Source organism: Oryzias latipes, chromosome 3 (genome assembly GCF_002234675.1).
Source record: "Oryzias latipes chromosome 3, ASM223467v1".
NCBI classification, from domain to species: Eukaryota; Metazoa; Chordata; class Actinopteri; order Beloniformes; family Adrianichthyidae; genus Oryzias; species Oryzias latipes.
Window position 1 is genome coordinate 28,559,982 of NC_019861.2, and position 23,319 is coordinate 28,583,300.

The 23,319-nt window shown below is 36.8% G+C and overlaps 1 protein-coding gene across 5 annotated transcripts; it reads left to right on the forward strand.

Moving 5' to 3' along the window:
- The first annotated feature begins 38 nt into the window (after window positions 1-38).
- Window positions 39-22,184, forward strand: parp6 (poly(ADP-ribose) polymerase family member 6). Of its 5 annotated transcripts, none has more exons than XM_011493179.2 (23): window positions 39-847; window positions 2,124-2,193; window positions 2,632-2,709; window positions 7,125-7,234; window positions 7,878-7,938; window positions 8,111-8,201; window positions 8,380-8,446; window positions 9,332-9,481; window positions 11,278-11,428; window positions 11,686-11,817; window positions 12,110-12,205; window positions 12,444-12,536; window positions 12,717-12,842; window positions 13,359-13,421; window positions 13,612-13,679; window positions 14,567-14,615; window positions 14,697-14,809; window positions 15,808-15,880; window positions 17,529-17,598; window positions 18,169-18,248; window positions 18,553-18,616; window positions 19,633-19,717; window positions 20,272-22,184. In XM_011493179.2, exons 2-23 carry the CDS (start codon window positions 2,191-2,193, stop codon window positions 20,372-20,374), a joined length of 1,926 nt encoding a protein of 641 aa, XP_011491481.1. In that variant the 5' UTR covers window positions 39-847; window positions 2,124-2,190; the 3' UTR covers window positions 20,375-22,184. The 5 variants fall into 5 exon arrangements, with proteins under 5 accessions (XP_011491481.1, XP_004067348.1, XP_011491487.1 ...); XM_004067300.3 differs by having other exon boundaries at window positions 7,140-7,234; window positions 11,764-11,817; window positions 13,356-13,421; XM_011493185.3 differs by having other exon boundaries at window positions 40-847; window positions 11,764-11,817; window positions 13,356-13,421.
- Window positions 22,185-23,319: the final 1,135 nt, after the last annotated feature.

The window sequence follows — 23,319 nt, forward strand, 5'->3', positions numbered from 1 at the left end:
TCAATCAGCTGGTTATTAATCTGATAGCTCTTAAACTGATACCTTGAGACAAGGAGGGTAAATACTGATTAGCACGCTAGCTTGATGACCGTTATGTCATGAAGACACAGTGACACAGTGTTTTATTCATTTGATGAGTTCCCCTTTGTAAACTGGGCTGAAAAATGAGTAAATATGCATAGAATGTTGCACCAGGGTGTTTTTATTATTGCTGCAGAACAGTTGCTGCACATTGGGAAAAGCCAATTCTGCTATTGACTGGAGATTTTTTTAGAGCCTTAGCCAATAGCTTACTGATTAGGTTTGTTTATTTTTTATTATTATTTTATATATTTTGGCTTGACATAAACAACAAACACTAACCAGACATCTCTACCAAAGCACAATAGCATTAAATAACCAAGCTTGCATAACCACACACACACAACACAAACACACTGTCAGAGGCAGGAACTGAGCAGAGCCATTTTAACTTCTTATTTCTCAGCAGCAGTGCAGTCAGCTGCGAGTCACATGACCGGCTTGCCTATTCTTACTGAGCATGCCCAGACCCCTCAGTGTTGTCAGGCAAAATATAAGAGAACAGCGAGAGCAGAGATCTGCAATAGATAAACACACAGACTCACACACAGCAGCTGGCTTGCCTGCAGACACGCATCGAGGGGCGGACAGAGTCATACTGTCGGACCGTTTTCTCTTCATGCTCCTCTTTCCCATTTCAACGGACTTGATGTCATCTATCATTTCAGAGGAAAGCAGTCCCTGAGAGAGAGGGAGACAGGTGTGCCCTTTAAGAGGGGTAGCAGCTGAGGCAAGGACAGCATCCGAGTCTCCATCCTCTCTGGAGGTAAGTATGGATGGATGCTGGCGGGGATGCAGAGCGCAGGGGGAGGGGAGAGCTCGGCTGGCTGAATCTGTATTTGTGCTAAATAGTGATCAGAGGAGAAAGAGGAATCGGGGTTGGGGGGTTGTAAATCTGTGTGTTTGGGTAAGGGGGAGGGGAGGGGGGTCTATTGGTATGTCAGATGACAGAGGCTCGGAGATGGCGGAGGATGGAGATGCTAGCAAAGAGAACGGCAACATGACTACGGAGAAAAGGGCTGGAGCGGAGGCAGAAGATGTGTTTGTGATGTGGGAGCAGGAGGGTGCAGCAGGCGATGGGAAGGATGTCTTTAAAAAGGAGCAGCAAACATTGACAATACATACAATCTCATTTGTCTTCTTATTAATCGTTAGAAAATGGGAAAAAAATAGTTTTTGTTCTAATTTTCAGTGACATAAATGCCTTTTAGCAAATTTGAAGTTCAGTTTCATAATATTAAGCTATGTTGGTGTACAGTGCTAGTTTGTTTGCACCCTATTATTCTTTTCTTTGTTGAAATCTTTATCATCCTTTTATTACATAATAATATGATGTCACTCTTCCACAACTGTAGACAGTCAGAACAAAACATAAATAGTTCATTTGTCTTCTACCACAAAAAAGATAATGTGCACATCCACAGGTCAGTCTTTCTTGTTGTGTTTATTTATCTTATTTATGAGTGTGTGTCCTTATTTTAAACCATCATTTATTTATTTTTTTTGGTTCATTTAGAAGCAAACATTTCAGTTTTTCTGAAAAAAATCTTTTTTCAGTGGCTACACTTTGTTTTGTTGTTCCAACCCAAGAAATTCTGACATATTTCTTTTCTTTTTTTAACATTGTGCTCGGATATCAGTGAATGTGTTGTTTTCATGTGTACATTGGAAAGGTTGGTGCTTTGGTATTAATAGATGAAGTTTCAAAGAGGAACAAAAAAACAGATTCAAACAAAGAACTGGAGGCATCCTGAGCACTGAAAGTACAGCACATATCTCCCACACATTCTCTCTACGGTGATTAATGCCAGTCTGAAAGGAGGCAGAGATGGCTGTTGCTAGGATACATGGCAAGGTGAAGTGCATACGATTTAAAGAAAGAGGGAGGAGGGCACTGCTGACAGAACATGGCATCACTGGCAATGGCCTTTTGTTTTCTGTTTTTCTTTCTTTGCTGAACTTGATTCGGAGTTCTTTAAACAATTTTGGACAAAACACAGCTGACGGCATCCTTATTTGTCTCTACTTTTACCTGGAAACAGGATGCAATGGTTGGCAGTCATCAAAGGCCCAAACCTGTCTGAGAGAGCCCTATGAACAGCAGACCCAATGGTAAGACAGCTGGGATCCTATTGGTGTAATCATTAATTCTGACTAATCTGTGTTATACTAAGTTACTGTGTTATTATTAGGTAAAATGTTACCGGTTCATGCTGGGTTAATTCTATTAAAAAAGATCTGTGAGCAACACCTGACCTTAAGGTTGAATGGTTATCTGGAAATAACATGAATCATTTTTAACATTTTAAAATCAATTTTTAAAGGCAAGTATTCTTTAAAGGCACAGACCATTCAGTTCTATTAAAAAAATGTGTGACGTTGAGTCTTTCTGTGAGATGGTTATGTAATGCAGTGTTTTTAAAGCCAGTGAACAGACAGCTAAATAAGGAATTGAGCGATGAAAGAATGTCTGAAAAAAAGAAAAAAAGGAGGATGCATTTCTGTTCTGCAGCATTCTAATGTCTTTTTCAACAATGTGTGGGCCCACAGGACATCAAAGGCCAGTGCTGGACAGACGAGGAGTCTGATGGGGAGACCGAGCCAGAGCAGTTCCTTTATGGTATCCAGGTACTGGTCCTTTATGTTTAAGCTGCTGTTGTAGATCATCATGTCACAAAACGCAATCTATAATGTATCAAATTTGTTTTACATTTGTATTGTTTGTGCCTCTTTTTATAGATAACCGACTGTAAGATTTGAAGTTATGGGCCAGTCTTAGAATAGTTTTTAATTTTTATGAACATTTAACAAAGCCAACATGTCATAAACGTACACAAATATTGTATTTTTTTCACAACACTATTTATTTTTCACTCCTTCCACTCTGTGCCTCCCTTTGAATTAATTTTCAGTGCCAACACACAGTGTAACATCTTATCTCATAGAAGTGGACTTCTTACCCCCCACATCTGATCTTAATCTGTTAGTTATCCTTTTTAACTCTTATCTGCCAAGTTTCGTGATTAAAATGTAAATTCAGTAAATCTCATTTCAGTGAAGTTAGAGAAAACATGAAAGCAGCAGCAGGAGATAAGAACTGAAGTGTGGTGCTTGCGCTACACACTCTCCGCTCAGCAAACTCAGAATCCTCTGCTATTTTTCACACTTACTGTATATATTGACACAACAGGTGAAATATTTTGAAATGTTTGTTCTTTTTCGCAGAGTCAGTCATACATTTAGTGTTAAGTAATGGAAACACAATAAAAATCGAATAATACAAAGAATTTCAATAACAAAAACAAACATAGTCTTGTTCAAAGTGTGTCATGCTCTACTATTGAGAAAGAGGTGGAAAAGTCCTGTGTGCAATAACAAGTACGTTCATTTATTAGCTGTTTCATATCTAGTTTTTGTTGCTATATTTTAGAGTAGTTTTTACTGTTTGGATTTTATTAGTGTGTCATGAATCAGTGAAGCAGAATCCAGGTTCATTCATTTACAGCATTTCAATGGACCTTAATTTAGAACCTTGACATTTTTTGTATTTGAGAGACACTGATATCCTCCTGCTGTTGGGCTTAATTCTGTTGCATGAACCCGTTTAATAATAATTTAGAAAAGGGTAGATTGCATTTTTCCCCAGTTACTGAATTAAAAAATCAGAACTTTGTGTCCATCATATTTGACAGTGAATGAAAGGTGCATTTGGTCTTCAACAAAAACGTTTTGAGGTTACAGTCAAGTTAATTGGCCTGGGATCTTCTGCCCATATGTATTCCACCCTAAACGTCTCACGTTTTCCTCCTAGTCTTTTAAACCCACCTAACTTTTGAGTTTTGGTCTGGTTTTCTTGTCGATCCACTAGATGAAAATCATATTTGTGAAGATTTTAACATGTTTTAGTGGCATTTTTATATCGTGGCCCTGAAGTGCAAATCACATCAAAAATCACTAAACACAAAAACATTTTAAAGATCAAAACGACAATAAAAAAAAAAAAAAAACGAACTTTGAAAGAAAAAAAAAGCAGCATACCAAAACATAAAAAACAAAAAAACATTTTGGAAAACTAGATGAAAATTTTTTCAAAAAATGAAACACAATGAGAAACTGGAAAAGGTAGGCACTATGGGACATGGTTAACCCTTGTGTTATCTTAGATTACCCCACCCTTACATTGATGTCTTCTCCCTACCATGACAAAGGTGGAAAGATTTCATGTAATCCATGGACACCAGTGAGGTTCACAAATCATTGAAGAAAAAAGGTCCAGCCCACTGTCCAGTGGGTCTAGATGACCCAACTCCCAATGTTAAAGGGCCTAGGAGAGCACAAGGGTTAATTGGATGGTGATATGCAGTATTGCGCCATCACAAATAACTTTCAGTTAAAATGATGAGCAAACATCATCTAAACATCATCTGCTTTTGCTTTGCGTAATGTTTTTGTCTTTATTATGGAAATCGTAGAAGGAAGGCATTACGGGACATCACTGATTGGATGCTGATGTTTCACCACTATTTCAACCAAAAGTTATTTGACATAGAGCAATACTGAATATCATCATCCAATCAGTGATTTCCCAAAGTACCTTCCTTTTCCAGTTTCTCATTGTTTTTCGTGTTTTAGCATTTCGTTTTTTTCTTCCGTAAATGACTTTGTTTGCCAAAATCTTTTTTCATTTTTTCATTTTACGCTTCAAAAAAAGCTCAAAGGTAGATCACAGTGTCTTTTAACAGAGAGCACAGCGGAAAAAGCTTGCTGCAGATTTGTAGACAAACTTATAGAAAGTTGTGACATTTTGTGTCTTCAAGAGACATTCATTTCTAAACAGGGCCTGGAAAATTTGAACTTCTTGTACTCTGACTTCTATGGTGTTGGAGAGTCTACCACCACCCTCAGCGCATCAATAGTTAGAGGGAGGATACCAAGGGGTGTGGCTATTTTGTGGAGGAAACAGCTTGACCCACTGGTTAAAGTTATCAGGCTATGAGAAGACTAGTGTATTGCAATACACTTTGCTCAAAACAAGAAAGACTTTATTCTAATGAATATTTACACACTATATGAATGTGCTCAGAATGAGGATGAGTTTTTAAGTAGGCTTGGTTTTATTGATTCGTTAACAAGACAGCCCCACTACTAGCGTATATGTTGTTGGGGATATGAGTGCTGATGTCATAGACCACATGTGTCAAACTCAAGGCCAGGGGGCCAAATGGGGCCTGCCATGTCATTTTTTGTGGCCCGTGAGAGCATAAAAGTTTTTGATTTCTTAAAATATATATTTTTTAGTTGATTACATATTATGTATGTGTAGCTGCAGTTGTAAATATTCAATATTTGCAGGTCTTATGTGTGTATACAGACAAATTGTTGTCATCAGACCATCAGTTGGATGCAAGGCTGTGTGCAGCCTTTTTTTGTAAAATGTTACACGTGTAATACACGGTCTTTCTAGCTCAGTTTTATGTTGTTTTTCTTTATTCACTTGGACAGTTTGATCCTTCATTAATGGAGTTATGTGGGTTTTATTAAGCGGACAAAATTAAAAAGGATTTATGCTAAAGTTACAAGCAAACATATGTTTTCTATGAAACTGTAATTGCACTTTGAAAGTTAGAATAAATAAATAATGAGTTATTTAACATTAAGGAGTAGTTACATTTATTTTTCATTACATTTAGTTACATGTATAAGTTATGTCTGGCCCTTTGAGGACAACCACTATGCTGATGTGGCCCTCGGTGAAAATAAGTTTGTCACCCCTGTTATAGACAGTGGGTCTACTTTTGCCAATTATTTGTGTGAGTTTTGCTTAGATAATAATCATCTATTTTCAAGTAAGACTCTTTTACCTCCTGATGCTTTTACTTATAGGTGAGGCATCGGCATACTATGTCATGGTTGGATCACTGTGTTAGTACTGCAGATGCACATGAGTATGATGAGCATTTTATACGGTGAAACTATGACAGATCATATCCCTTTTACACTGTCAAATAATTGCATCACTTACCTGCTCTGTCGAGAAACATTATTGTAAAAATGAATAAATTCGATTAGGCATCTATTACAAAAAGGGAAATACTGAGCTGTTATGCTCAGACAGATAAATCCTTGAGCAGCATACATCTTCCTAAAGATGCTATTTGGTGCAGTAATGCTAATTGTAGTGATGTTACACACAGCAAGGAGCTTTGTGTCATGTACAATGACATAATCAACTCCTTGTATGAGACCAGTAAGCCTCTCTACATTCCTAAATGGACGAAGAAAAAATAAAGCCAGGATGGAATGTTGCTGAATATTATGCTATTATTCATGGGTAAAAGTGAAAACCTAAATAACAAAATCATTTTAACACTCACCAATATAAGGTACAGCACTTTTAGATACCAGTCCCCCATTTGGAGGTTTTGGTATGGTCGCCTTTTAAGATTTTTAGTTGGCAATAGTTTTAGTCTTTTTTTTAAGTTTATGATACTTGGTAATTTTACGTCATTGTTTTTTATACTTGTACTATAAATGCCTTTATATTTATTTTTATTCTTCTGTATTTTATTTGTTTTGTGTTTATTGTGGCAAATGGACCTTGAGTCTAATAAACTTCTTCTTTTAAGCTTTGTTAACAGGTTGATCATGTTATCATTTTTATACGCCAGTTAAATTCGTGGAAACCTTTCACTCTTTGGTTGGCTCATAAGTCAACTTGTGGCTTCCCTGTCAAACATCAAACTCTAAATTCTCTTGAAGGTTTCAGAAGGGCATGTGTCTGCTTTTCTGCTCTCTTGGGTGTGACTTAACACACAAATCTAAGTACTCCAGACCCAAAAATTACAAAAAAATTGTAGCTGAACAGACTTTCTGATTATAAATGACTTTAAAGACCCTGTTAAGAGTTTACTTTATAGAAAAGAAACAAAGAGTACAACATTTTGCACAAGACTGTATGTTCTTTGGGGCTGTGAGATCTCAGATGTATATTTGTGACAAAAATCTACTATTGCGAACTCATTCATTGCTATAACTGTGACCAGTGCTGCTTGTTGCAGGGGAGCTGTGCTGCTGACCTGTACCGCCATCCGCAGCTAGATGCAGACATTGAAGCTGTGAAAGACATCTACACAGACAGTGCCATTTCTGTCAGGTACCGTACGGCCACTACACCAACACACACCAACTATTCCAAAAACTTTCAAAGAAATAATCAAGATCTGCCAGCTGTTGTTTATTTAAAGGGCCTATATCATGCTTTTCCTAAGCCTTTGAAAATAAACCATATCCATACGATGATGTCAGCTGATTTTACTAATGAATCCAATTTATTTATTATTTTTAACATGTTGTGATTTTATTGTGTTTTACCTCTAACTTTGTACGGTGACCTTGGGTGTTTTGAAAGGCGCTTTTAAATAAAATGTATTATTATTATTATTATTATTATTATTATAATAACCTGCATTTGGCACACTAAAGAATGCTTTTTTAATGAAATATAAGTTATCTTTTCTGCCCCTTTCCCTACCTGGAACTAAGGCGCCTCGATCTCTGAGGTACCGCCTTTCAGAAATGCAAGAATGGATCAAAATACCCCTTTGGAGTTGTTTTTTTGAAATAATTAACATTATAAAACACTTAAAAGCTAAAAAAGTTGATTTAGCATGATATAAGCCCTTTAAAAAGCTGCTGGAGAGAACAAGTCCAAATTATCTCATCAGTTGAAATGTTAAAAGTAGGATATTTTTTGACTCACTGTATGATGAAAAGTCTGTCTTTGTGCCTCTGCGCAGGGAGTATGGAACCATCGACGACGTGGACATCGATCTTCACATTAACATCAGTTTCTTAGATGTGAGTCAGCATTTTCCTTTCGGTACAAATACCCTCTCTGACTTTGGCTAATAATATTTTTACTTTGACATTTTGTAAAGGACCAACGCATCCAGTGCTCATAAGTTATTTATGATGTGAGCAATGGCTCCAATTAGCCTGCTCTCTGGCTGTGTCTCTGTGTCTTACTCAGGAGGAGGTTGCAACGGCATGGAAAGTCATCAGAACAGAGCCTATTATTCTGAGACTTCGCTTCTCTCTTTCTCAGTACCTTGATGGACCCGGTGAGTATAGATGTCAATAAGAATGTTAGATTATTTGAAAAAGGGCATTACATAACTGTGCTGCTCTCTGAGCATGTGTGGTCACAAGGTTCTGTGTTTATGAGAGGGATGCTGAAAAAAAGGTGTGTGTGTGTATCCATCCACTGTGTAAATATCTCCTTTATTTGTGTTCACTCAGAGCCATCAGTAGAAGTATTTCAGCCTTCAAACAAAGAGGGCTTCAGCCTCGGCCTGCAACTTAAAAAGTAGGTGATTGAATTTAAAAGTCTTTGAACAATTGCAAAATCTTATATCTAGTTTTTGCTTTGAAGGGGACATGTTTGGGTCTCTTTATGCCTAAAAGCATCTTGCCTTTTAAATTTCAGTTGGAGTAGAATAACCAAGTTTTTTTTTTAATGAAGTTTTTCATAAAAATGTTCAACTTTGACATATTTATCAAATTTCCAGCTTAGTTTAAAAAAAAGGTTCCACGAGTCAATGAGACACTATTATAATAGTTTTAAGTTTTATGTGCCATGTTTTGCATTTTCACCCAATTTTTCCCCTATTGTCAAATTTTAACTTTGACAATAGGGGATTTTTTTTCTATAAGTATAGTATAATATAAACTGCCTAAAAATTCAGTGGAAAGACAGATTTTACACTGCTTTAAAAGACAGATAAACTGCATTTTGATCAAAAAGCATAGTCAATATTATTACTTTAAAAACTAGGAAGTGAATTAAATGTGATGAGATTGCATCTAGAAGAGGGGGCTCAGCCCCAGCTATATGATGTGCCTGCCAGTGAATTTCTGTTCAAATATTTTCAGATTGGTATGTGGTGGTGTGATCTCTGCTTAATGTGCATGAGCCCACAAACTATTCATACATGCTTTAAAAAAAGTGAAATTTAAAAAAAAAATCACATTTTCCTGATAATGTCTTGCATCTTTAATTTTAAAAATATCCAATAAACAGTAAGGAGAAATAAAGTGAACCTCTTTTGTTGTAAATCTCTTATTGAAGAAAAGAAGTGGACTCCATTGTCTCTGTTTTAGCTTGACTAACACTAACCTGAGCATGTCGGTTTTTAGTCCGCCATTAGATGTTGAGTTATCAGCTTGGCTCCCTTTTTTTGTGATGTGTCAGGATCCTGACGACATTCACCTCCCAGCAATGGAAGCACCTCAGTAATGAGTTCCTCAAGGCCCAGCAGGAGAAAAGGCACAGCTGGTTCAAAGCCGGAGGAACCATCAAGAAGTTCCGAGCTGGGCTTAGCATTTTCTCCCCCATTCCCAAGTAAGTCCTTTTCCAACAGCTCTGCACAACCAAAAGTCTGACTCATTGATGCAGAAATCTTACATTTTTAGATATTTTCTACATTTCCTAACTTTTACACACTTGTTTTTCTGCGTTTATTTGTTATTCTTGTTTTTGTTTGTTTTGTGCAGCATTTCACACTTACCATTGTATTCATAAATGCTTATTTTGATTTTTTTACCTGTACATTTATGCTAGTTGTTGGTTTGCTATTAAGAAGAAGATATTTTAAATGGGACACATTATTGTTAACATGCAAAGTTTTACAATGCAGTCTGTGCTTCAATCACAAAATGTTCTCATTAGCATATGCGTTGTAAGTAATGTTAATGAGGAGTGCTAAATTGAAGGTGACACCTGACAGCTGCAGTGATGAGCACAGGGGCCAATTTTACTAATGATTAAAACAGTAAACCAGGAGATGCGACAATGCCATAACAAGCAGGCCTGTTGATGTTCGGAGGTCTGCAAACCTAAATACAAAACAGGTGAAGCGTGTTTTTCCTGACAACACAGGTCATTTTAAAAAAGACCTTTCATGTTAGGGACAAAGCCAGTCATTAAAGGTAAAATAGAGTTTAAAGCACAGTAATTTTTCTCTGATTAAGTTTGTTGGAAAACTCTGTGGCTTTGCTCTTTGGACTAAACATATTTTCTTTACTTATTTTCCAAAGTCAATGATATAGAGACCTTAAAAAATAACTAACTGTCAATCCATTTCTATACAACCCTGCAATAGTGGTGTAATCCAAAAAATTCAAAGCAAAAAACATGAAGAAGGAAGTGTGCCTTCCGTCCTTTTCTCAGTCTTGTGCATCTGTAAACAGCAAAGGAGAGAGCAGATGGAGATGAGGATAATAAACTTTACAGCTTCAGTTTTTGAAGAAAAAAGGGCAACAAACCAATAGAGTGTAAATAAAGAGCAGCAAAAAGTTTGTTACAGTTTGAATCTACTGTTTCTAGTTACAGTAGATTGCAGTTAATTGTCTATTGAGTCAGTTATTGAAATAATACTGTCAAAAAGCTGACTCATCTTACCATCACCAGGCGATTTTTAAGAAAGATATTATTATAATAAACTACAAAACCCTGCTTATCTCTACGAATACTAATACTAATTTTTGGAAAAATATCAAATTTCACTAACAAACTTTTTCTTTTAAAGCAAGATTTCTTTTTTTGAATTCAATCAAAAATAGATTGATAAAAAAGCAGACTATTGCAGAGAAGGCAAAGAAAAAAATCTCATGGACTACAGTGCAGATTAAAAAAAAAAGACAGAAATCCCCACAGGGGAGAAATGCTCTTTTCATCTTCTGTCTAACTATCAAATGCTTTGACAGTTATGCATGCTTAATGTTTGAATTCAGACATACCCAGCAGTGGTCTGTGCTTTGTCGACATCAACAGGGTACATGTGCAACCCACTGAGAGTAATGTCTTCAGAAAAACAGCTCTTAACATTGTGTGACTGAAGATGCTGTCCAAACTCTTTTCAGAGGTCTGATCTGCTCTTAGTGCGGCAGGATGGATGAGCAGAGTTTGTTTTGTTTCCAACAAATGTCCTTCTGCATTTACTGTACATAAGGAGAATGTTCTGTGAAAACACATTTCAGATATATTTTAGCTGACAGTATTTATTTCCTGCAACATTGCTGTAAGTGCAAAATGTGCTTTGACCACAATCCTCCCACGAAGTGCTGTTTTGATGATTGTTTAGACAGCAGTGCCTGTTCCAACTCTTCGTATCTGATGTGTGTTTTTGTCTTTGTCAGGTCTCCCAGTTTTCCTCTGATCCAAGACACAGTTTTAAAAGGGAAGCTGAGTGTCCCTGAGCTGAGAGTGACGCGCCTAATGAACCGCTCCATCTCGTGTACCATGAAAAACCCTAAAGGGGAGCTCTTCAGCTACCCACCAAATAGCCAGGTTAGGACCCAAATATTAAATTCATTTTGGTGTATAGATTTTCCTTCCTTCACCCATTAGTCTTCATTGTGCTTGATTGTAAAGTGCACTCAGATAGACTTTTGTATGCTATTTGTGCTTCTTTTCTGTTTTAATCCACTCTGACCCCCCAGTTTCCCACATCCTGCACTGTTCACACCTGAGCCTTTCCCCAACCTTACCAGAGCATTGCTGGTGTGCCCTTTCCCATAATGCTTTGTCTTCACTTGACTCATCAGACTGTGGCTGTCCCAGCGGCCAGGGCCCCAGCGCAGATTACCACGAGGCAGCTGATTGAATTGTTTTTTTCATCCCAGGCGGGCGGACACTGCAAGAACATCCCTACTTTGGAGTATGGCTTCTTGGTGCAGGTTAGATCTCTGGGAGGCAATAGTTCACTCACCAAGACGTCTGTGATTCTGCTTTAGTTACTGAACTCTAGACTGAAGTCAGCATGAAGACGCGATTCAAACTAGTGTTGATTGTGTGGCTCTGGACTGAACCTGCAGTCTTTTTTTTAATTCTACAGTTCCACAGCAGAATAAAAAAGTAGAAAGGCACTAAATTTAACTCTCCTAGATTTAGCCAAAGTATTTTTAGTGCTGGGAATACATTAGTGCCTTGGTTATATCTGGGATCTCCACTGTGCTTTTCTCCTAACAGATAATGAAGTATTCAGAGCAGAGAATCCCCACTCTGAATGAGTACTGTGTGGTCTGCGACGAGCAGCACGTCTTTCAAAACGGATCCATGCTGAAGGTATTCTAATTGGACAACAACATGGATATTTATAGATTTCTTGATTTTAAATAAAAATTATGAACAATTACGTAGAAAAATCTACGAAATGACAATCTCCTTCAGGGATTTCCTCTTGCTGATTGAGTTTCATGTTTTATCGCTTTACAACGGAGAAAATTGAATTTTTATCTTGTGACAGCAGAAACTACATTTCCTGTTGTGGTATTCAGATTTTTTGCCTTTATTGTCCATGCAGCCTGCTGTGTGCACACGAGAACTGTGTGTATTCTCCTTCTATACTCTTGGAGTGATGTCAGGAGCTGCAGAGGAAGTGGCCACTGGAGCAGAGGTGAAAAGAAATTCATAAAAATATCTCCCTTCTTAACAAAAACAATCGTTTTTTAATTTTATTTTGAAAAACAACAGTATAAGCGTATTTTTGAAAATATTTTTTTTAATTACTTTTCTGGAAAAACAATTCCATTTTACTGTATCTTCTGCCAAAAGTATCAAACTTCCTCCCTTCCAGGTTGTGGATCTACTTGTGGCGATGTGTCGAGCTGCTCTGGAGTCGCCCCGTAAGAGCATCATCTTCGAGCCCTACCCATCTGTTGTTGATCCCAATGACCCGAAGACTCTTGCATTCAACCCAAAGGTCAGCATCTTTATTGGCTCAAAATTACTTGCTAAATCTATTTTGATCCTATTTTACTCCAACATTTAAACAAAATCTAACTCCATGCTCAAGCAAAGCAACTTTTGGTGTCAATCAATTCATGAAATTAAATTAAATGTCAAAGATTAAAAATGTCACAAGTAGAAATTAATTCCTTTCAGACCCGAAGCTTAATTCAAAAACACCTTTGCAAATCTAAAAATGTCAACTGAAAAACTTTGTCCCTCTCAAGTTAATGAAAAACTAGAATAAACAGAATTTTACACATGGGCAGTAATTTAGAGAACAAGTTTGCTTGACGTTTGCTTTAAAAAAATAGATGTTCTCTGGTGCCTCATGCATGACTAGTAAAACCTCCTAAAAGATTGATTAAGTCCTGAAAAGCTAAATAAATCATCAAAGCCCTCCTGTGTTGAAGTTGTTTTTGACCTGCTTTTGTTGCTTCCTCTCCCACCGCATGCAATCAATGTTTGGATCGACAAATGAACACAGAAGAAGAATTATGAAAGACTCCAGAAAGCTCTAGACAGTGTCATGTCTATTCGGGAGATGACCCAGGTATGATGGCATCATGGGGAGCAGGAGGCTTTGTATGCTGCCGGAGGATATTGTTGCTTATTTTAATCATATTTCACATTTAAGCTGCTTTTTCTTTCTTTGATATATGCTATTATTTCCAAAGTACCAGGACTATTACATAACATTCACTGTTCAAGTATCCATTGTAACATGAGTGTGCTTTGTCAAGGGGTCATACCTTGAAATAAAAAAACAGATGGACAAGCTGGACCCTTTGGCCCATCCCCTGTTACAGTGGTGAGTCAATCTGGCCTATTAGTAGTTATACTCTTTTTCATACCCAACAAAATCTGACTTGATATCAGAAGAACATGTATAAACTTTTGCAAACATTGCAGCAGTGTAACTGATGAGTAATTGTGTGATCTACTGCCATTTTCTGGGAAGTCATTTTAACTGAGGGAAATGGAGGAGCAAACTGAAGTGTTGACCTGCGCTCTGCTGCAGTAGCTGTAGTAACACGCTTTTTAATTTAAAAAAAAATTAAAATACATGTCTTGATAAATCAGGAGAAGTAACAAAAAATAGCAATTAGAAAAATCTTGTAGTTGTTGGCGGGCCAGAAGCTCTCTGCTACATTCTGATGCATCCACTTGCAGACAAATAGTGTGTCTGATCCATGTGTGTCTTTGTTTTCCTTATCTGAGCTGGCATCCGGTTCAAAACTGTACGGCTGGATGGCTCTGATATTGCTCACCATATTTGTTTCACTGAGTAATGTTAGGTTGGGGGTGTGTGACGCTGTAAGATAGCCGGACAAAGTGTAAAAAAAAAGGATTATGAGAAATGAGTTTGACAATAATGGAAAATGAGCTTACTCTGCCCCAACAGTCAAGCCCAAAACTTGGACGCAAATTTCTGATGAACCTCTGCCTCTCTGCAGAAATATGTCCTAGAAAATGACACAGGTTATTGATATTGGCTAATAACTGCGTAATCATAATTAAAAGACCATTGAAAACGCTTTTAAAATAGATTAAAAAAAGATTGGAGTGGGTCTTTAACTGTACTTTATAGAAAATATTGTTCTTTTAGCTCTACTTTTATGAATCTGAATTTTTAAAAGAGGGAAAAAAATGATTTTTCATTTCACAAAATGTTCAGAGCCTTCTGTGTCTTTGCAGGATTATTTCCAGCAACAGGTCTCATATCGTCAAGCTGCCTCTCAGCAGGGTAAGATGCAGCACCACCTCAACTTCTCCCAAGTCATTGACAATTTTATTTAATCTGACTTTTTATCTCTTTGTCTGACAGCAACTGAAATTCATGCACACCTCCCACCAGTTCCTGCTGCTCAGCAGCCCCCCAGCTAAGGAAGCTCGTTTCCGCACTGCCAAAAAGCTCTATGGCAGCACCTTTGCCTTTCAGTAAGTTTAAAAGAAATGTTAACTTAGACATTTAATTTGTCGTTAAAGATTTGAGCATACTGATTTTTACTGTTTTACTTCTGACAGAAAATATTTTTCTAAATATATTAATATTCCCAATAATTCTAGAGATAAAATACATTATCACAACTTGCAAAGGTGCTTTGAAAGTTAAGGATTGGAGTGCTACCCAAAGCCAAACATGAAGTTATCTCTGTAAAACACCAGGTGATTGTTTTGTGGATGGTTGGGACCGCTCTTGCTGATTTAACGGAACCATCACAAAGAGGAGCAGAGAGAACTGGTCGTTCTCTTGGACAGAGAAAGCACCGTCCTCAGCCAGCTCTCAGAGCCAGCAGTACTTGTGAGATAGAGATTTGTACAGTAGCAGATGGGACTCTGCTGAATATTTTAGATGCACACGACCCATCTGGGCACTGGGAATGCAGCTAATGTACAAGAACTGCAAACGCTCTGTCACTTTATGCTGGGTAATGCTTCAGATTTAACAAATCTGAACAAAACATGCCAAACATTTAATTAAATCTGGCTGCCATCCCTCTATAAAGCTATAAATAAAAATAAATAAAGCAAAAACTTTCAAGAGACTCAATCACAGCTCTTTGATAAGTGAAAATCAGAACTTTATCATGTTTTTTTCCTTAATGTAAAGAAAAATCTACCTAATTTCGATTATTTCAGTAATTGCATTGCTTTTAAAAGTTCTGTGATTGTTCAAAAACCTTGTTTTATATCTTTTACTGTTAAAAAGACTTTCCAGTTTTTTTATCTATTGTAAAATTAGTCTAGATTTACAGAGAGTAACATATTTTTCTTTGATGTTGTCTTTTGACTGATTTGTTTAAAATAAAACTTCTATTTCTTTTTGCTGCAAGAAATTTTAGAATATCAAAGTCAAAGTTTGCATCTTGAGATTTTGGTCATTTCTGAATCTGTAAATTTGTTAATATCTGTCTTTCTCTCTGTACTTTCTCTAGCGGTTCTCACATAGAGAACTGGCACTCTGTTCTGAGAAACGGACTTGTCAATGCCTCATACACCAAACTTCAGGTATGTAACTTTGACAGAGTCCTGAAGAACTTTGAATGAATTATCCTTGATGGTAAAATGTCTGTTACACAAAGCCGGCCTGCTGATTCAGGATTCATTTCTACAGTTAGTGGGTGCCAGGGTTTCTTTTATAAGCTTTGCAAAGGAATTTTTCCAAGCAGTAAACACTAGAAGGTTTTTTTGTCTTTTTCTCGTCTGATGACATCACGTTCAGGGAGGGGCTCCTTCTTCTTTTGCTTACTATTTGCAAATGTCTGCCACCTACAGTTGAGAGATGCTTGATGCAAAATATCGAAGCAGTGCAAATCATGCGATTTGGGCACGAAACTGAAATATTTCAGTTTGTTGCTAGCGTCCTTGCAATGGCAGATATGGACTACCTTCATGCCCGTAGAGTGGTCTCGGTTTATCTTTATTTGAAAAACAAACGCAGACATCATCAGGTGTGACTGTGTCGGTGTTCCCCAGATAAACCAAATCCATATGTCACTACCAAATCTAAGCCTCTGATTGGTCAAAGTTCAACCTGGTTTAATTTGCAAAATGCATTCAATGGACGCGCGTTTTGTTTGTAGAGCCGAAACGGTCGTAAAAACCTGCGTAGCTAGGCATGAATGTGGAAGCCTGGAACTCACAAACTTGTTTACATAGACTTTTCGTTGAAAGTGGCTGTTCAAACGCATGTTGCCAAGGACGGTGTGAACGTAGCTTTAAAGTGAAGAAAATTAAGGTGCTGTCTATTAGTGAGTACGTTTTGTAATATTTCAAAAACTGAAAACATTGTAACCAAGAGTTTGTTCAGTAATTTAAAATGAATGATTGAACAATTTAACTTTCGTCTCTTGTTCATCATCTGACAACATTGGAACCAAATGGATATGTGCATCCTTGTCTCGTTTATACCAAAACAATTCCTCATGAACTTACATGTTCTGAAAATGATAAAAATAGGGAGTCTCAAGGCTCTTTTAGTCCTTCACATGAGCTTTGATTGCTCTAAGGTTCTGGTGTGTCTACTTTGTACATCCTTTGTTCACCAACTTTTTGAACTCTCCATCCTTGATCTCATCTTGATGCTCATCTTCCTCACATGATTTGTCTTTGTTTCACCTTGAGCATCAACACCTTTCCTCTTTCACTGTGTTTCAAATTAGAGCAACAATGGATTCTCTGCTTCTGATCATTTTATTCCAGATGTGCAACAGCTTAACCTCCCCCTCACAACAAGCTGAAGTCCTTTTCTTTCAAATTGCATTACAACTGCTTCTTTCTTATCCTCGTGTGCTTGTGACTACTTATATGTGTCAGCTTAACTTTGTACTATTATATAAATCTTGTATATTAATATTGAGGAATTCCCTTTTGAACAGCAGAAATATGTCCTAAATGCAATGCATGAAAATCCAACAGTTTATTCCTTGCTTGAGTCTTTCCTGTTGACAGTCAGTCCTTTTGGATTTTGGAGTGTGATGAGTAAATATGGTTCTTTGATAGGTGTTGCTAAATGAATGTTCACAGAAACAGTGCCTTACAGTTTAGTTCTACCAGCTGTAGCCCTAGAATGTGTATGCTACGTACGTCCATGTGTGTAAGGCTTTCCTGTGCAACCGCTCAGTTATCCTTCCTTCCTGCTCTTTTCAAACCTAAGCTGCATGGGGCAGCATATGGAAAGGGCATCTATCTGAGCCCCATCTCCAGCATATCTTTTGGATACTCAGGTAGGATTGGCTCACTTTTCAGCAATAAGCCCTTGATGGTTTCCCACTGCCCCCGCCCCATCACATTCACTAAGTCTGTACCTCACACAACCTGCTTACCATCCTGAAACGTTTTCACCAGTGGAAGCTTTCTGTGTCCTCATCTTTGTGCTGTACTGTGTTCATCATGGGCTTTGGGCCATAGGCTGAGCTTGTCAACTGCCTTACCATCCTTTTTGTTGTAGCTGCAAAAAACAAGGCTGTGCGGATCTGTGTTTTTTGGTGGTTTTCTTTTCATTTATTTTTTGTGGGGTAAGAACTAAAGTATTTTTGCTCATGAAATGATTCTATATTGCAACAAAATCATGATTTTTTAGGTCGTATCATTGTGGGGGGTTTGTACTGGATACGCTATTTAAATTATACATGAGCAGAACACACTGTAGTCAGGTTGTTTTTTGAAGTGAAACTTAATTTAGCCTACTCCATATTTTAATTGGTATTTTTTTTAGATATAATTTGTCAATGCACAAGTAAAGTGATTGTTTTAGTTCTGACACTTCTTTGTTGGTGCTGTGTGGCTTTTTGCAGGGATGGGGAAAGGACAGCACCGGATGCCAACAAAAGATGAACTAGTGCAGCGATATAATCGCATGAACACCATACCACAGGTGAGGAACACATGTCTTTCATTTTTAACTTTGTAGATTCAAGGTAACATTGCATCCTTAGAAAAAAATGTGATTGACTCTCACAAGTTCTATTTTATGCCTTACGTATTCTACATTTCACAACAAGTATTAGAAAAGAAAATTTTGAAGCGTCAATTTAAAGAATGACGGCTAAACATTTTTGAGAATATTCTGCTACTTAAGAACGTCTATCTGACTGTTGCATGCAATTCAGATTTTATTGCTACCATTTTGACTTTATCTGCTAAATAACTGGAACCACTCACTGTCTGTTTGTCAACAGAGCCGTCCAATTCAATCAAGGTTTCTTCAAAGTCGAAACTTGAACTGCATTGCTCTTTGTGAAGGTAATCTCTGTGCTTCAGGGACAACACATTTGAATTTAGAATAGACAGTCGTCTATTTAATTAGCATGCTATTTTATCAACAAACTTCTTTATTAGAAACAATGAATCCATTTCAAAAGTATACATAAAAACTAAAAGGAATCCAAACTTGTCCTCTAAAATGGATGGTAAAATATATTTGTTTTAACATTTACAACTTTTTTTCTATTTGATTTTTTCTTTACACACTAGTTTTAATGTTTTATATTTACAATTAGTCAAATTCTTTGTTAAATTCCATAAGACATGGCAGTTGCAAAGGGATCACTGGAAATAAACAAAAAAGGGAAAACATTATAAAATCTTACATTCTCAATACATTTACAGAAAGCTATTTAATCATAAGATACATATACAGACAGAAGCCATTTATATTGACATGTACATGTAATGAATTCAGCATAATAAATATTTAAGTGGTCATATCACTTTTCATTAAATTAACATTGTCTCTATTATTATTGGTATCTAAATAATTACAAGAGTGTCCCTATGTTGTTTTTTTATGTCATAAACAAAATCAAGAATGTCAAGCACCAGAAAAACAAAATGTGGAGGAGGAAAGTCCCATCAAAGCCAAATAGGTTGATACTTGAGTCAAATTGTGCATTTTGTGGCACAAGCACCAAATTTGGCATTGATGAAACCTCAGCATCCCCTATTTCAGAAAAGCATGTTAGCAACGAGAAAAATCCAAAATGGCAGACATTTGTAATGAAGGTATCCATACACTCAATTGTTACTAAAATATTCTGTTTATTTGGCCCAACCTCAACAATATGGGCTCAATATAGGGTCATGCAGTCTTTAAACTTGAGGGTTAACTACAGATTACTATTATACGTATATTATAAATATTTTTATAATAACATGCTTTTGATCCTAAGGCAGATCTATGCCAAATTAGGTGCTTGTAGCAAAAAATGGACAAATACTTTAAAAACAGGCTCCACTATAAGCCATAATCTGTTTTTCAGTTATAACATCGAAGGACTTGCAGAAACATGGGAACATATGGGTGTGTCCGGTATCCGACCACGTCTGCACTCGCTTCTTTTTTGTGTAAGTACTTCCTACAATTTCCCTCACCCTTGAAAATATCAACAAAACCAATGTTTTAAGTTGAGTTGATGACAAGTAAATGAATATTAGTCATTATCAGACCTGTGCTTTCTTCCTCAGTAATGTTGTACATTTGTCACCCGCTGAACTGCCCCAGAAGGATATTTAATAAAAATTATGGAACGTGCTTCAGCTGCCCATCATCATTCCCTGATTGTTGAATGATGCCACCATTTCACCAGATTGGATTTCTTTGCATGTCTGGCGGTGTCATGTTCTGAATTGGACATCAGTTTTAGAGGAATGACCTGCATTTAAACGCAATTCATGAAAAATAAATTTGAAATCTGACCTTTTGATCCCTGTAGGTTTGGGTTTTTAGATATGCCAACTTTCAATTTTTTTTATAGTGTAAATAAGAGAATAATTCCAGTCCTTGATACACCATGAACTTAAAAGCAGCATGCAAAACAATACAATTTATGTATTAAAAAATAACCAGGAAAGAGCAAGACTTTTTCAACTTAAATTTTTACATGTTATCCATATTTCAGATATGAAGACGGCCAAGTAGGAGATGCCAACATTAACACCCAAGAACCTAAAGTGCAAAAGGAGATAATGCGTGTGATTGGGACCCAGATATACTCCAGCTGATGGAGATCCACCAGCAAAGGCAGATAGACAGACTGTCGAAGCGAATGTTAGCCAACCTCAAAGTTGATGCTGGAAGATGAGGGAACTCTTAGCACATCCCTTCAAGCATGGTTTTGTGTTTGTCTTCTCCTCCATCTTCTGCATTTTTCCTCTCCAATTTGTTGCATAACCTGTTCGGCTCACCCTCAGTTTAATCTGATAAAAGCCTTTTTTTTCCCCACAGTTCATGACATTTACAGAGTACTGATGAAAAAAATGAGGGTGTCCCAACGAGTCCTTTAGGACACTGATATACTCACTCCCATAGGAGGCCGGGGCATTCTTATCTTCACTGTTCATTTCATTTTAGGATGTCTTCATTTCTATTTCTGAATACAATTAAAGTTAAATGACGTTCAAATATTTGAACAATTTTAAATCTAATTGTTCTTATTAGTTATTTACCATGAGAGTTTGTGACATGATTATTTTGGGGGGTGAGTGAGTGAGTGCCTTTGTCTTTTTACTTTCTTACACTAAAAGCACTTTTTGGTAAATTTTATTTTTTAATTTCAGCTGTTATTTGTGCTTACAGAGTCATGACAGTTTAAAAAACCTGTACTCTACTGATTTAATATTATTAACATTTCTATTACATATAACAAAATGAGGGAGAAGTGAGCAAATTCCTTGACAAATGTTCATGAAATAACTAATTCCACAATATTCTACCACAGTAATTATTCTTGACATTGATATTTATAATTATCATTGAACACTTTTACCATAAAGGGCTGGGATTCCTGTGGCACTAATTCCACTAAGATTTAACGTTTTATTTTATGATTAACCAAAATAAAAGTTATTTTTGTTTATTTTCTTTTTCATTTTTGAAGATTAATGGGACTTGTCAGTTTTGAGCACTGACTAAGCCATTTTCAAGAAAGTATCACAAAGAAAAATATTTGCAACTTCCTATTTTTAGCAGCCAGATTCAAAAATATCAATTTAAATATATACTGGTATTGTGTTACTTATACTACTCATAAATACAGAAAAACAAAATTAACAAATTTATCCTGGTAACTCGTACAGCTTTTAGCTATCATTTATCAGAATGGTTTAAAAATGAGTGTCACCATTTTAATGTATGTTGAATGAATCAACAAAATCCATTGTACAGGAACTCCTAAACATTTTTCCTGAACTGTTCAGAGGACTAACTCAGTCCAGATGAGCTCAGATCCCCTCTGGATATCACTGAGTTGCGATCAAGTGTGACTCTGGTTTCATCTGAAACAGCGACCTTGTACAGATATCATGTTTATTCATGTACTGTATGTGTGTATGTATGTGTGGCTTTGTATTTTCTTGACATATTAGGCATTGCACTTATTCAATGTGAACTGGAGAAGCTGACCGGCCTCAGACCTTCAGTGGAAAGACTCTCAGATCCAAAATCTTAACTCTGTGTACAAAGACGGACTTTAGTTGCCTCTTGGAACTCTGACTGTTGAGAGGATGGCAACCTGCTGCATTGAAAGCAATTTGTAATCATGGACACTGGAGACCCTATTGAAGTGTACTGCCAAGAATAAGATGGACATGTGGTACTGATCTATTGTGTTTCTGGACTAATAACTGATGCCTGATTCTGCAAAGAGGCTCGAGCCAGGACGCTTTTTGAAAATCTCCCTTTTCTCCGTCTGCTTCTCACGAGGGGGTGATTTGAGAAATGATGTTGATGACAAAGGTGATGATTGATGCTGATGATGAAAGGCAGTAAAGTAGGAGAAAAAGAATAAAGTCTGATTTTGCACAATTTTACAAACACTGTTCTTCTCTTTGATATATCTTTGGGAAATAGTGGGACCGTTAACCACAGACACAACTATTGTTGGGGAGCTTTTCCATTTCTGCTTTAAACAAAAGGGGGCACTGTTACTCCACCACTATTCACAGAGAGCATCTCTAAGCCCTATTTTTGTAATGATTAAATTTTTTCTGTCTTATTCAGAACTTTCACATGTGCAATTATGTGTTTTTTTTTCAAAAGCAAGGTGTCTTAGGTTCCTGTGATGATGTAAAACAATTACCTTCAATCAGCACTTTTATTCACTGAGCCATTAATGGCTGGGTTAAAACGTAATTGTGGTAAGTGGGTATCATCTAAGGTTCCTCAAATATTCCTTATTATGAGGATAAATGCACCAAATGAATGCTACTCAGCAAGCAGAACGAAACCACAGACACAACTACAACCAATGCATTGAAAAAGTCTTTCTTCTGTACAATGCTAATTTGAATAGTAGTAAAATTTACTGGAACTTACGAAACACAAAAGACAAACCTGTAATTTGTAAATGGGCTTTAAATTGAGAATGTAGCTAATTATGAGAATATTATCCTAGTTCTAAGAGAAAACCATTTAATCTGATGAAAAAAGATTTGCTTTGCTGAATGCCTCCTTCCAGTTATGGATACACACAAATATAAGGAAATAACTTAACCTGTACAGAAAATTAAACATTTATTACTTTGTACTTAACTCTATTCCATGCTGCTTAAAAAAAAAAGAAAATTATAAAGTAACCTGTTTTTCTTGTGTCATTTTATGTATTTGATGCATATAAATTAAAAACTTAACACACTTTAAGTAACAGAACCTTGCACAGGAGTGGCAACTTTTTAAATGCAGTTTATTGTATCACCAATTCATTCAAAAATTATTGATTGCTCCAAATCTCCTCTTTCCTCCCTTTGTCTCTGCTGCTCTCTCAGACCACAGAAAGCTCTCCCCTTTCAGAGCTCGCCAGTGCAGTCGGGTCTGATGGCTGTTTTGGCACAGGACATCCTGTTTGTGTAGGGCAAGTATTGGGCGTGTAGAGACTCGGCCTAATCATTGAGAAGCTGAAGCACTCATGGACCCCTGAGAGCAACTTTGTGTGTGTGGCCTTGGTAATTGT